The sequence below is a fragment of the Lissotriton helveticus genome, chromosome 4_1, assembly GCF_964261635.1.
Source record: "Lissotriton helveticus chromosome 4_1, aLisHel1.1, whole genome shotgun sequence".
Lineage (NCBI taxonomy): Eukaryota > Metazoa > Chordata > Amphibia > Caudata > Salamandridae > Lissotriton > Lissotriton helveticus.
Genome location: NC_136063.1, coordinates 566,749,071 through 566,763,131, shown reverse-complemented (window position 1 = coordinate 566,763,131; position 14,061 = coordinate 566,749,071). Strand labels below are relative to the sequence as shown.

Sequence of the window (14,061 nt, the reverse complement as noted above, 5' to 3'; positions counted from 1 at the left end):
TTTTGATATATTTACACATATATATGTATATTGTTTATGTGTTCCGGGTTCCCGCTCATGGGCGGAGATAATTCAGTGCTTATGACTATTAATGAGTATCCCCTGGAAGAGAAACAGGCTGATCGTCCACCTGGAAAGCTTTAGTTTCTTTTAAGACAATATGCTAGAGGACTGATTATATTCAGGATCTTTCAACCATACTTTGATTCAGAGTTGTATCACTGAATTTTACATTAAGGTCAGCCCCTAGTTTTGTATATATGCATTGTCTATATCACTTATGCATTTTAGTTCACTTATTCACTGTACCTGCATCTTTATTTGGAGCACTTTTTGATATAAAGTGTCTAATATACGTCTTGAATATATTCTGGGGAAAATCTCATTGTTGTCTACAATAAACAGCACTGATCAATTTCTCTATTCCAAGCAATCAATTGGAGCAAGTAGAGGCTTTTACTTCCCGCAAAGAGACCATTGTTATGTTTTATTATTTTCATTCCCAGGGTTATAGGGCTGCCCCTTTCATTCTACATGGAATGGTGTCACAACCTTCGGAAGGCAGGAGGCACATGTCTGGAAACCAGCTTGTCCGGATAGAAGGGTGTGTAAGGAGGGTGTGCAGAGTTCCTGCAATTCTCAGACTCTCTTGGACGATGTTATGGCCAACTTAACAACCAGTTTTTAAAGTCAAGAGCCTAAGAGGGCAATTGTGTAGAGGCTCAAATGGTGTACACATGAGAAAGGTGAGGTCCAGGTTGAGTTACCAATGAGGCATGATGAATGGCGTAGTGGGAAACATATGTTGCAGGCCTGTAGGAAAGTGGGTTTATGTTGCAGTAACCTCCCCACTTTTTGCCTGATGACTGATGCACTTTTCCTTGGTGTGCCCTGGGTCCCTGCCAATCAGGTACCCAGGGCCTGTGTTCCTTCCCTAAAAACTGTACTAAAGCCTAAACCCAATTGGCATCTCTGGCCACATGTCAGCTTCTGGTAAATGGTACCTTAGGTACACAGGGCACTGTGACCTGAGAAGGCCCTAAGAGCTGCAGCACTTATTGTGCCACCGTTAGAGGCCCTGTGCCCTGACACACACACACTGCCTTTGCAGGCTGAGTGTCTGGGTGCTGAACAAAACAAAGAGTCAACATGGCACATCCCTGTGTGCCATGCCCACAGACCCCTGCCCTGACATACCTTTGTCACCCCTCTAGCTGGGTGCCCTATGCCAATGGTCTGAGAAGGTAACAAACTTCTCAGCACATTAAACCCACACTGATGCCAGTGTGGAATTTAATGTAAAATGGCCAACAGAGGGCAACTTAAGAGTTGCCCACTGAACCTAATCCACAAGCAGTATCTTGACTGAGAGACTGCCTAGGCTGCCACACAGCAGGCATGTTGCTGGACCCCTGGGTAGAGAGCCATCTGCTCTCCTGGGCCTGCAACAATGCACATCCTAGGATGAGGTGCTAGGTCTCCTCCCATAGGATGGGCAGGGGGAGCTTCAAAGGCATGCCGCCTTTGTGAGCTTCTCCAGGCCACTTGCTGTACTCAGCAACTGGCCCCCACCGGTTCTGACCCCCCTCTGGTGGGAAGACAGGCGGGGAAAACAAAGGAAGGAAAGGGGGTGTGCCAGCCTCTGCCAACCCCACTCCTCAGCTGGGGGAGGCGAGGTAAAGCACAACTCCGGGCTCTCGCCATTTTGAGAATGGGGAGCCCTACTCAATCAGAGCTAGGTCCCCCCCCCAGCCCCCCCCCACACACACTGGAGAGTTGCAGGATAGGGGGTGTACTCACCCCAGGACAGGGACCCATTGGTCCCTGCCATTGCCCTACCTGTAACGCCCCTAAATTTAGTTTTTAAGGGCACCCTGAACTTTCCTTCCTCAGATCCCGATTTGAAAACAAGAGAGAAGAACAACAAGACCTGCTGTGCAGCTGCTAACAAGAGAACAACACCAACTGACTTGGCCTCAGCCCTACCGTCCTTAAACTTGCTCCTGCTAAATCCCGGCATCTCCTGCGGACAGCAAATTCGAAAACCCCGGAGGACCTGCCTGCCTAGCTCATCTAAAGACTGGGACTCCCATGAGCAGTGGTTCTGCTCAAACAGCAACAACCCCTGGTGCCAGCCAGGAACCGCGAATCCAGCACACTCTGCAGCCGCAGAGCCCGGCCTGTGCCTGAGTGAACAAAGACCACAAGGACGTCCCCCCGGCGATGGTGACCTCGAATACAGTGCCCAAGGATAATCCGACGATCCGGACAACGCCTGCAGCTTCACAACAAGGGACCCCTCCAACTGCGACCAGCTGAGGGTAAGATTTCCCGACGTCAAAAGACACCCCTGCACCAGGCACCCCACGGCCCCGTGTGCCCAACTTCTGGGTGTCTACCTATCCTCCAAGATCCCAGCTTACCTCTCGAAGGGGTCGTCGCACCTGAATAATCTCCTTCCTAGAGCCTGCAGCCTTTGTTCAACTTCCAGCTTGAAGGCCCAAAAGCACCCTGCACCCAGCCGCCCGAGTGCCCCTGGGAGTGCCAGCTCTACCCTACTCTACTTCCCTACTTGCCCTGTGTAATTGACCAGGAGCTTAGCTCCCACAGCAGCGTGGCCTGCCTGCTAGCAGCCACCAACCAAACGCCCCCTATCCTCCATAGGATAACATTGGGCCTACTCACTCTGCACCCGGCTGCCCCTGTGCCGCTGAGGGTGTAACTTGTACTTACCTGATCCTGGGAGATCCCGGAGTCTACCCCAGAAGCTTAACTTTGCCAGCCGAGTTCTTACCCAAAGACCGATAACTTGATTTTCTTCATAGGGTAACATTGGCTGGTTTCACTTGGAAATTCTTCTAAATGTCGATTTTCACACCTTTGAAATATTCCTTAAAAATCGTCTCAGTATCAAAAACTAACTTACTCACCTGCAATCTGGAGAGATGACAGTGCTGTACCTTTGAGCCCAGCACGGAACCTGAAAAGTAATTATAACCGTGATTTATTGCTAACTCAATTTTCCTCCATAGGAACCCATTGTCTGGTTTTCACCAGAAATTCTTTCACGTGTTGAGTTCTTAAACTTAAAAATATAACTTAAAAATCGCCTGTCTAACAAAAACGATTTCTTTCAACTGTTTACAGGAAATGCATCAGGGCTGAATTCAGGACCCAGACCAAAGTTAATAAAACATATGTAAAATAATTTTATTGCATTTACTTAAAAACTCCCAATGAGCTCAATGTTATTTTTTGTTTTAACTTGAGTTGCATATTGCAACTATTGCATTTAAAAGTCAACTGCGCTTTGAAAGTATTCAATTGAAACATCTCATTCTGAGACAGTATTTATGATACCTACTGTGGTTCTAAAATAAAGTAACTATATATTTGTATGTACAAACCAATTGGCCTAGAGTTCAGTTGGAGTGTGTGAGACCATTTGCTGACTGAGTGTGTACAACAAATGCTTTACACTGTCCTCTGATACTGCCTTACTGCTCGACCAAGCTAGCACGTTAGAGAGTAAGGTTATTATCTAACATTAGCCTCTTCCATACCTCTGGGGACTGTGGACTCTGTGTACATTGAACCTTACTTTGGTGCAGTATAGGCCTTTAAGGAACCTAGCCACCACAGGTGACATAAATAGAAAAGGTTCTAACCAAGGCTCTCCCCACTGTCGAAAGAGATCTTGCACCACCTCTGGATACAGATGCCGTGCGTGATCCACTGAATGCACATGATGGTCTGAGGACATACTAAAGAGGCTTGGAGGCAGCGGGTGCTGGGAGAGGGGTGGACTGACTACCTCTGGCTGCCTGTGCCACGTTGTTTATGGAACCCGTGCCCTTGGCCACAAAAAGGCTGGGAAGCCCTGCTGGCCGTGTTGGCTGGCAGGGATTGGGTGTGACGCGAGACCCCTTCTGTGTCCTGAAAGGAGTGGAAGGCAGATTGGTATTGGCAAGGGGCCATAAACAAGCCTAAGGACATGGCCATAGTCCTGCAGTCCATAAAGCGCTCCAGTGCTGAATCTGCCTTCTCTCCAAAATAGGCGAGAGTGATCGAAGGGTCTGTACATGACGGAATCCGGGATATCGCCTGAAAAGTCAGTCGCCTCAGCCAGGCGTGGCGCCGTAAGGCCACTGACAATTAAATCGCTCTGTTCAACGAGTCGGTCATGTGGTGCCTATATCTAATGGTGAACTTTGCTACATCTCATCCATCAACAATAGCCTGGGTAAGTATGACTTGGCCTCCTCTGAGACCATGGGCAGCACTTGCGCTACAGAGTCCCATATCGTATGGGAATAACGGCCCAATAGGCAAGTGGTGTTCACTGCCCACAGGGCTAGGCTGGCAGAAGAGAACATTCTCTTGTCAAAGTTATCCAGGCTCTTGGATTCCCTATCCAAGTGGAGTGGTAGGGAACGTACCAGGGTTAATTCTGAATGTGGAGACTTGGACCAACAAACTCTTCGTGGTGGGGTGCTGGGTAAGGTAACTGTGGTCCCCATGAGCAGGGAGATGGCGGCAGGCAATCATCCTATGCACTTTATTCTCATATATTAAGATACTAATGAAACAGAATGATATGTATGACCAGAGAGTTTGCCCCTCGGATAAACTGCAATATAACTGCTTACAACTCATATTCTGCAATATTTTCCCCTTGTGAAGCGGTCTTATTATCTCGGGGAAAAAAAAAAGTCGGAGAACAATTCCACTGGCACTGCATGTTGAGCAAGCATCTACATCCTTTTACTCACAATGCAGACAGAAATGAATAAGCCACTTCTCCCACTTGCTTGAATCTGCAAACGGATAAAGAAGGTGCTAGATCTTTTTGATTTGCCGATTGTTGAAACATGTTGACCGTATTTTACTGTGGAACCACATGCCTGTTGGATTTTAAACTTGTAACTGACTAGCAAACTTAATTGTTGGTTCAGGTTAATTACGTATTCAAAGATATACAGTGCCATATTTTTGCATGCACCACACAACCCCTCAGGATATGTTGATCCTTTAACTCAGTGAGGCAAAATTCAACCACTGGCTAGGTTATGCCAAATAAGTGCACTGTAGACAGGCGGCACAACAGCTTTCAAGTCCTTTTGTAAAAGGAAACCACGGTATATAGTGGTAAACATAGTTCTGCATATTAAATATGACTTTCATTAACAAAATGTTATGGTGGCCCAATGATGAAATACAGGAGCCGAGGGTGGTAATATTGTACTGTCCCACTACACGTTCTAAGGGATTTAAATATCTCATTATAGGCAAACTACCTTGAAAATTCAATAGGTTTAATCTATCTTATTAACATATTCTAATTCAGCCAGTGTTGTACCTATGTTCGGACTGTAATAAAAAGATTTCTTCAGTGGGTGCCTTAACTCCCCTACACTCCATGCTGTCCCACCAATGGGCACACATAGCTCACAGCTCCTTCTGCAGGAAGCTGTGAGCAAGCTGAAGGCATTGAGCCACCCACCTGTACTTGCCTCTGGCTTCCTTTTGCTTTCCAAATGCTTACACGCACCTCTCACTACCTAGAACAACCCATATCCCCTCTATAGCTTCCTCCCACCCTACCATCTCGTGCACCTCCATGCCACCTCCCTCTATAGCTCCCTGCGCTTACATGTTCTCTTTGGCTCTCATGTCTGGCTACGGCCTTACACCCATGCACGTTGATGTGTGTCCAGACATCTCCTTTCCTTACCTCCATCCAAAGTCTGTGCAATCTATGAATACATGCCCACACCTGTAGAACCTGCTTCTCATTCCCTATAGGTGCTCTGAGCTTTTATGCTCCCCATATTTCCTATATATTACATGTTAGCTATAATTGTGGGGCAAGGGAGAAAAGGAAGCTTGCACTGCTACTTCCCTTGCTGTACCTGAAGGAAAAGCGTGCACTGTTGCTCCTCAAATATAGTACTTACTCTGCTGAAGAATATAGTACTTACTCAAGGCTGAAGAAAACGTACATGATACAAAAGCAAACATGAATTTGGCTATGTCCATGCTTGCTTTTGTTTCTTACATCCATCTACAAATACCTCTTCTTTGAGTTACGAGGAAAGAAGTACTCACAACCATCAATATGAAGTCATCTTTCCCACAAGTGAACAACTTACCTTCTTGATGATGTCTCTTGGCGAATGATAACTCCCCTTCATGTTGTGCATGGAATCTTTGAATGCACCTTCGCACTAAATCCTCCCAGCGGGGTTTCATTGATGCCCTCATGGAACTCGTGTCCAGAGAAGTGATTTTACCTAGGTTATCAAATACAGGTAGTTTAAGACATGTCAGCTCTCGTTTTCTGAGGCTATGTCTATTATTGCAGTGTATTGTCCTCTACCTTACCTTGCAGATCCTGTCGTGTGGTAAAGTTCTCAGTAGAGGGTATAGGTCTCTCCTTCATTGGAACTCGTCTGGCCACACAAATCAAGCAGGACTGCAAATCTGAAACAATTTACAATGCTTAACAATTCACAAGTATTCTGAAAAACTGAAACTCTCAAAAGTTTCACCTTTACATGAAAAGTAGACAAGAATTAGAACACATTCTGAAGAAAGGAAGTAGTCCTGGCATGGTGTGATTTTGATTTGTATTCAAGAGTGGGTGACATTACATTATTACAAAGTCAACAGTCAGCTGCTCTCAATGACAAGAGAGAGGGATGTAAAACTTGTTTTTTTTCTTTAGTGAGGAACTATAAGTAATGCATATTCATTGCAGAAATGCACACCTTCCTATCATTAACAAGGTGGACTAACTAAATCTTTCCACTCCAACAAAAACAAGATGAAAACTATTTCAATATAAAAACGAATTGAGTCTACAACTGTTTTAAGTGCCAGTTTAGCACGTGGATCTCTATACATTCTTGCACTCAAACGCAGAAGTGAATTCTCAAGTTGCAATGTTGACCTTGTGATGAGCCTCTCATTTTTGGTGAGGGTAGTTTTGGTGGAGTTCACATCATGTTGGATCTTCCTCAACCCATAGAGATAATATGTGTTGCATCCCCTTCAAACAAAATTGGAACAGACCGCTGTCTCTCACTCTTCTCTATGATGAATCAGTATTCATAATAGAATATACAACCAAGACAAAACCCAAAGCATTTACATCACATATCCATACTTCTCTGATTTGATTATCCTAACCCGTAAGTACACCAATAGAAATACTGCCAGCCTCATGGTTATTGTAGTAGCTAGTAATCGTCCGAACTATTTTATGCCAAGTCATATATATACCTATACCTGCATACCTCAGAAAACTGTCGGGCCTGCAGTTGAGATTATGGTGCTCTGGCATGTCTCCTCTGGCAATCCGTCTCTATCTGCCCCTCCCAAATTCACAGGTTTCTTCATGTCTTTCTCTCCAGTGATTCTCTATAGAGAGGGGAAGCTATGGCGCAGCTCCTTAAATCTGCACTTCAGAACACGAACAAGGAGTCCTTTAGATACACGCTCAAAAAGCAAGCAAATGTAACCAATTCTACTTCCTTCCAAGTTTTTGTTCTGCAAATGTAGGTTCACTTTGCAGGGGGTAGAAAGATTGGTGGGACCCAGCGTAGGGGGCAGAGGGAAGTAACTGGTCGTGGGGGAGGGCCCACCTTAAAACTACCTGGTGGTACTTTGAGATCACCCTCCTGCGGTAATACCAGAGCAGGGATCTAGTACGGAGGGGTACAATTTTATAGGAGATATGCATAAAATTAATTCAAATGAAGCTTACCTTCGCCTTCCTCCTTAATGGACTTCGGTTGAGAAACAGCAAAGCATTGCATAGTTTCATACTTCTGATGTGTTTCCTGGTTGTCATGACCTTCTTCAGACTCCGAGAACGGCTTCACCAGCATGCGACAGTTAAAAGTATGACTGTTCCGCCTAGGAGGCTCATTGACCCAGGGTCCGCCATTCACTGAGCAGCATAAATAGAAAAGATTTAAGTTATGAATGCATCAGCACAAAACACTAGCTGTGACTAGACAAAAACTGTGCATAATTTTGCAAGATGCTGTACAAACAAACATATAATTGAGGAAAACTAACATGAGAGTGGGTATCCCTGATTATTATAAAATATTGGAAGTATTACTTTTAAGCCTCAGGCGTTCAATACATCTGGTCTGTCATTATGAACTCCACTCCACAGCACCATAAAGGCTTTACTGAATTCTGGGAAGCTTGGTAGCAAACTTCTTAGCATAATAAACCCACACTGATGCCAGTGTGGGATTTATTATACAATGCACTTCGAGGGCATCTCAGAGATGCACCCTGAAATACGACCAGCCTCTGATGGGTTCCCTGACTGGTAGACACCAGCCAGCCACCACAAGACACGTTTACGAACCCCTGGGGTGGGAGCCTTCACTCCCTGGGCCCAGAAACAAAGCCTTTCCTGGGCGGGGTGTTCACACCTCCCCCAGGTCAGGAAAAGCCATCTGGGGCAGGGGAGCTTCAAATACATTTCTGCCTTTGCAACGTGACCCCCAGCCTCTCATGCTATCAGGATCAGGACCCCTTTATGTCTCACCTCCTTTTAGCCGGGAAGACAGGCGGGAAAAATTAGACCAGCCCAGAAGGTGTGCCCACCTTTGCCAAACCCACCCCTCATGTGGGGGAGGCGAGGTGTGGCCCACTCTTCAGTGCCAGCTATCTTGCAGATGTCAAGCACTCTCCAATCAAGGTTAGGGATTATGGCCACTCCCCCACATGGGGCGAGCAAACCAAGGGTGTAGTCACCCTATGGTCAGTAACCCACTGGCTACTGGCCTTGAGATACAGTATTTAGGGGGCAACCCTGAACCCAGAAGGAAGATAACCACAACCTGCAAAAAAGAAGGACGAAAGAAAACGCACAGCACAGCAGAGGTCTCTCAGTGCCATAGATTCAGAGTTCACCATGGGTTGACCCCTCCAGGTCTCCCCAACATCACCTGCAGCCTTTGTACAGAGAACCCTGCCCCAACCGCGAGAGGCCCTCAAAAGACACCCCTGTATCCAGCCGCCCTGTGCCCTGGAGAAGAGGACCTGGGGTGCACCTGGGTCCCTGAGCCCTCCAACTCACCTGCCCAGCTGTTCGTTCCTCCAAGACTTCCTGGACCGAGCCTGATACTAAAATCCAAAACCAGCCACTCTCTTTGAAAACAATAGAACACCCAACACCAAAACAACTCTCTGCACCCAGCTGACCCTGTATCACTGTGGGTGCACCATGTATGCTAACTCAGATCCCCCCTTTGCCATGTACTTGACCGTAGGAGCTTTGCTCCCTCAACCTTGTTGCCTGCTCGTGAGCAGCCACCAACTGACAGCCCCTTAGCTCCAGAGGCTAACATTGGGCCTCAGCCGAGGATGCTTTTTGAGTGCATCCTTGACCCTGGGGGAACCCTTGTTCGAACCCACAGAAACTCAACCCTCAAGACCCTTTATTTACCTGCAAACCGATAACCTCATTTTTAGCCATAGGATTGTATTGACTGGTTTCCTCTGAAAAACCTCTAAGCGTTGAGGATGTTTTGTATGGAACATAAGAAACAGTGTAATTTTACCTTTGTAAGCCTTTGGGATCCACTGGACTCTCTGCACACTATACCTTACTTTGGTATAATATATACAGAGCCAGCTTCCTACAACCCGGAACACAGGGAATGCAAGACAGGGTTCGGCCTCACTGGGCCCAATTAGTCGGGTGCAGCTTAATTCCAATGTCACAGTGAGCAAGGGACTTGTATCCCATACCCTTGGCCACTTAGGATGTTAGATCAAACACGCAGAAGGTTGGGGCGTGGCTTGCCGCTTGAAGATGGCGGTCGCAGCTCAAGCGAGCTCCGGCCGGCCCGCTAATTATCCAACAGTTATCCTGCCCCTACCCCGACTTAAGGTGCCCATATCCTGAGTACGGGGTCTGGGACCGCTCAACTGCGCTTCGGTATCGTGAGCGGAGCTCCCGGGGCCCGGGACGCGAGGCGGAGCTACGCGCCCCTTAGATGCCTGGACCAGAGAGGCGGAGCCGGGGACCTTGAGTTTCGAGTCCCCAGGCCCGGACACACTGCAGGCGGCCTGGGGCCATAGAGGACGGCCGGTGGTCGAGACGCTCCGGGCGGCTCCCGCGTGTTCTCGCAGGGAGCCGGGACAAGTGCTGGCAACAGACATCTGGTGGAGGTGGGAGCCGCCGGGGGCAGCAGCTGAGATCCGACGCGAGGCCAGACCACGGGCCGCGAGACCGGCGCCCGGAGTTTCGTGCCCCTCCGTCCGGGGAGCGCGGCGGCCTTCCGGGAGCAACAGTAGGGAGCAGGCGATCTTCTGGGGGACAGAGACAGACGATAGAAGCGCCCTGTGGCTGCAGGCCATTGTTGGAGCTGGGCAGCTGGGGTAGCTGCTGGATTGCCCCAGTGGAGCGCGGCGGCCACGGCGGGCCGGCAGCTGGCTACATTCCTCCTCCGGATTGCTCTGGGCGGTGTGTGTGGCCGGGGCCCCTGGTGAGCTGTGACAGAAGCCCTGCGGCAGACGTTCTTGGTGGGCCCTGGGATACACGGCGATATCCTTGAAGGTGCAGTCAAATAGCCTTATCACTCGACGGACCATGACTAGAGGTGGAGGGGGCAGTGGCCCCGCGAAGCAGGGCCCCATAGATAAATATACGGGGCCGAGTGGGGGAGCCGGGGCAGCTCGTGGCCAGAGCACTCAAGGACCAGACAATGCGGAGCTGATGGTGGCGATCACTCAGTCGCGCGACATGCTCGACGCCAAAATCGGTGCGGTGGGCGCCGATGTCACACTTGCGCCAGGACCTGAGAAACGCAGCGGCGCGTATCACGGAAGCGGAAACTCGGATTTCGGGGGTGGAGGACGACGTGGCGACACTCAAGCGCAAGATGTCGGAGATGGAGGGTATCCAGAAGGGGCTGGCCCTTTGAGTGGAGGACGCGGAAGGACGGGCCCGACGCAACAACCTCAGATTTGTTGGGTTCCCGGAAGGCTGTGAGAAGGGCAACATGGAGCGCTTCCTCACCCAGTGGCTAGAAAGTTGGCTCCCCCCCCCCCCCCCCCCCGAGTACCGGTCGCGCTGCTTCGTCATAGAACGGGCCCACCGAGCCTTTGTTCAGAAGCCGCCAGTTGGAGCCCACTCCAGACCAGTGATAGCCAGGCTGCTTAACTATCACGACAGGGACATCATCCTGAAGGAGGCGAGGGCGAAGGACTCTGACATGCGAGAATCAGAAAATATTGATTTTTCTCGACTATACCAGGCTGGTGCAGCAACAGCGGCAATCCTTTATGGCGGCTAAGGCGCGATTGCGTGCTCTTAAACTCCCCTACGCTCTACTTTATCTGGTCCGCCTGCGGGGGGGTGTTCCAATCCCGGACCCACTTCTTCGACACTCCGGAGGAAGTCTTTCACTGGACAGATGAAACGGTGCAATTACGAGCTCATACGCCACAGGCCATGGACTCTGATTCATCCCAGGGAGGCTCACGGGCCCCAACGATTCGAGGTGAACGGAAGAAGGGACAATGGAGGTCCTGGAGGCGTTCTGAGTCAGGGGGGCCACAGGCGGTGGTACAGCAGCGCAGGTGGAGCAACCTACCGTGGACCTGTGACTGTCCGATTGTCCTTTGTGTGACTTTGATATGTACTCACTTCCTATGCCTGAGAGGCCGCGAGGGACGCTTTGCAGAGTTGGCCTCTGGGACATAAGATCCTTGGCGCTTGCCTCTACATGATGTGGTGTGAGGTCCTGGGGCGCTTGAATAAGGGGTGGGGGGGGTTGCTAGGGGTGGGCCCCTTCCCAGACCAGTTCCTTGTTGGGGGAAGGGTCTGGGTACAAGGGGGTGTTTTTGGGGATCCATTGGTATGGACGGCCTTGGGTCCTGTGTTTTAGATCTGAGGCGGTCCAGGCCGCGACAGGTACTTCAGTTTTTTTTAGGTATGGGGGTGAGGGGGGCGGGGCTTGGGGAGGAGTTGGGGAAGTTGTTGGGTAGGGCGGGGATGCTTGTCCCCTGTGCGCGTTGTGGGGGAAATTTCATAGCAGTCAGGTGTGTCCCCCCCTCTGGCCGATTTTTGGGACTCCTGAACTGTACATTAAAGGATGGCGGATCAAGATTTGGGGCTGATGCGACCAATCTATGCGTATACTTAGCTGGAATGTACATGGTTTGCTAGATAAAGTAAAGAGAGGGGCTGTCCTGAGGTGGGGGAAGAGGGAAGGGGCTGATGTTCTATTGCTCTAGGAAACTCATATGCTTGGCAACAAGGTACTCAGCTTGCAGCGCTATGAATATCAGCAGGTTTATCATGCAGGGTTTGCAAGGGGGTCCAGGGGGGTGGCTGTTCTGGTGCACCGCCGTCTATCCTATACTCATGAGAAGCAGTGGACTGACCCACATCTTTGTCAAAGGAGTGATTGGTGCTGAACCGGTTGTGTTTGGGAGCGTGTACGCCCTCCCCCCTTGCAGTGGTCGCTGGTGGAACGATTGTTTGCAGTATGGGCGGATGTGTCTGAGGCGTTGGCGGTGCTGGGCGGTGATTGGAACGATGTGATGAGTGGCCGGATGGATCGCCACAGACCTGGGGGGGGCAAGTAGCAGATGCACCCACCAGGCTGTGTGGCATGGCGCGGGCCTGGGTTGGGTTGACACTTGGCGACACCTGCATGCCCGTGCCCGGGAGTATACTTATCTCTCTGCGGTACATGGGTCCTTCTCTCGCTTGGATTGTGTCTTCGTCCCCAGTGCGTCGCTCCATAGGGTGAAATCGGCGGTCACACTGCCCCGGGGGTTGTCGGATCATTCCCCTGTTGCGGTGGAGGTTGAGTTAGATAAGGGAAGGCAGCCATTCCGGTGGCGACTGTCCGCATGGCACCTCCAGCGTGAAGAATACAGGAAACATATGAGGGAAGCTATCGCCCACTATTGGGCAGATAACGTGGGCTCCGTGGGTGATGTAGGGGTGCTATGGGAAGCTATGAAACCCACGTTGCGCGGTATCGACATAGCGTGGTGCGCGGCGGCCCGTCGGCAACGTAAAGAAGCCCATGTGAGGGCGGCTGCGCGAGTTGAGGCCCTGGAGGCCCGCTGTAGCGGAACAGTGGAGAGTAGGGAACTGAGGCAGCTGTTACTGCCACAGCAGTCATGCGTCCTTGTTATTGGATGAGGCCCGGCAGGTATGGTTGGCGACGCGAAGTAGGGTGTACCAATGGGGCGATAAGTCGAGCACTATGCTTCATAGACTTTGCCAGAATGCACTGCAGGCGCAGGTGTTACCCGGGCTCGCAGATGACGCTGGGGTCACGATTACAGAACCATATGAGTTGGCGAGCAGTTTTGCTGGGTACTACGCTACACAATGTGCCTCTCGGGAGTGTCTTCCGGCGGACGAAATAGATACATTTTTGGCAGATCTACCGCCACGGGCGGTCTCAGACGAGACACGCGATAGTCTTGAACTCCCTTTGACTGCGGAGGAGCTGGGCGAGGCGCTGGGCCAGCTAAATACTGGGAAGGCGCCGGGACCGAATGGATTCCCCGGCGAATTCTATAGACAATACCAGCTTCAGTTGAGTACACACTACAGGGAGGCGCTGGAGGTGGCTCGAGAACAGGGTCGATTCCCGGCGGACTGGCGCCATGCGGAGGTAGTAGTGTTCCTCAAACCAGGTAGACCCCCGGAGAGGCATGAATCGTACCGTCCTATCTCCCTTCTTAATATAGAAGCCAAAATATTGGCTAAAGCTTTGGCTAATCGCCTCCTTCCCTATATATCAGAGCTGGTACACCCAGACCAGGCCGGGTTTATGCCACATAGAGCGACACGACATAACATTAGACGTGCTCAGATCGCGGTGGAGGCGGGGAGACGCACCGAGGAGCAGACGGCCCTCCTGTTGGCTGATATAGATAGGGCGTTTGATTCCCTGAGCTGGACATACCTGTTCGCGTTGCTGCCACGCCTCAATTTAGGACCCGTGTTTATGTCCTACCTTAAATTACTATACACAGATCTGACGGCGTCAGTGAGGG

General features: G+C 50.2%; 1 protein-coding gene across 12 annotated transcripts in view; it reads right to left on the bottom strand.

Annotated features, from left to right (window-relative positions):
* Positions 1-14,061, bottom strand: part of NCOA2 (nuclear receptor coactivator 2) — a 1,089,938-nt gene that overhangs the window by 329,312 nt on the left and 746,565 nt on the right. For all 12 annotated transcript variants that reach the window (XM_078687164.1, XM_078687175.1, XM_078687166.1 and 9 more), the window contains 3 exons: positions 7,769-7,954; positions 6,385-6,483; positions 6,153-6,293 (listed from right to left, as the gene is read on the bottom strand). In XM_078687164.1, coding sequence (XP_078543290.1) covers positions 6,153-6,293; positions 6,385-6,483; positions 7,769-7,954 — 426 coding nt within the window. The remainder of the gene's footprint in view (positions 1-6,152; positions 6,294-6,384; positions 6,484-7,768; positions 7,955-14,061) is intronic.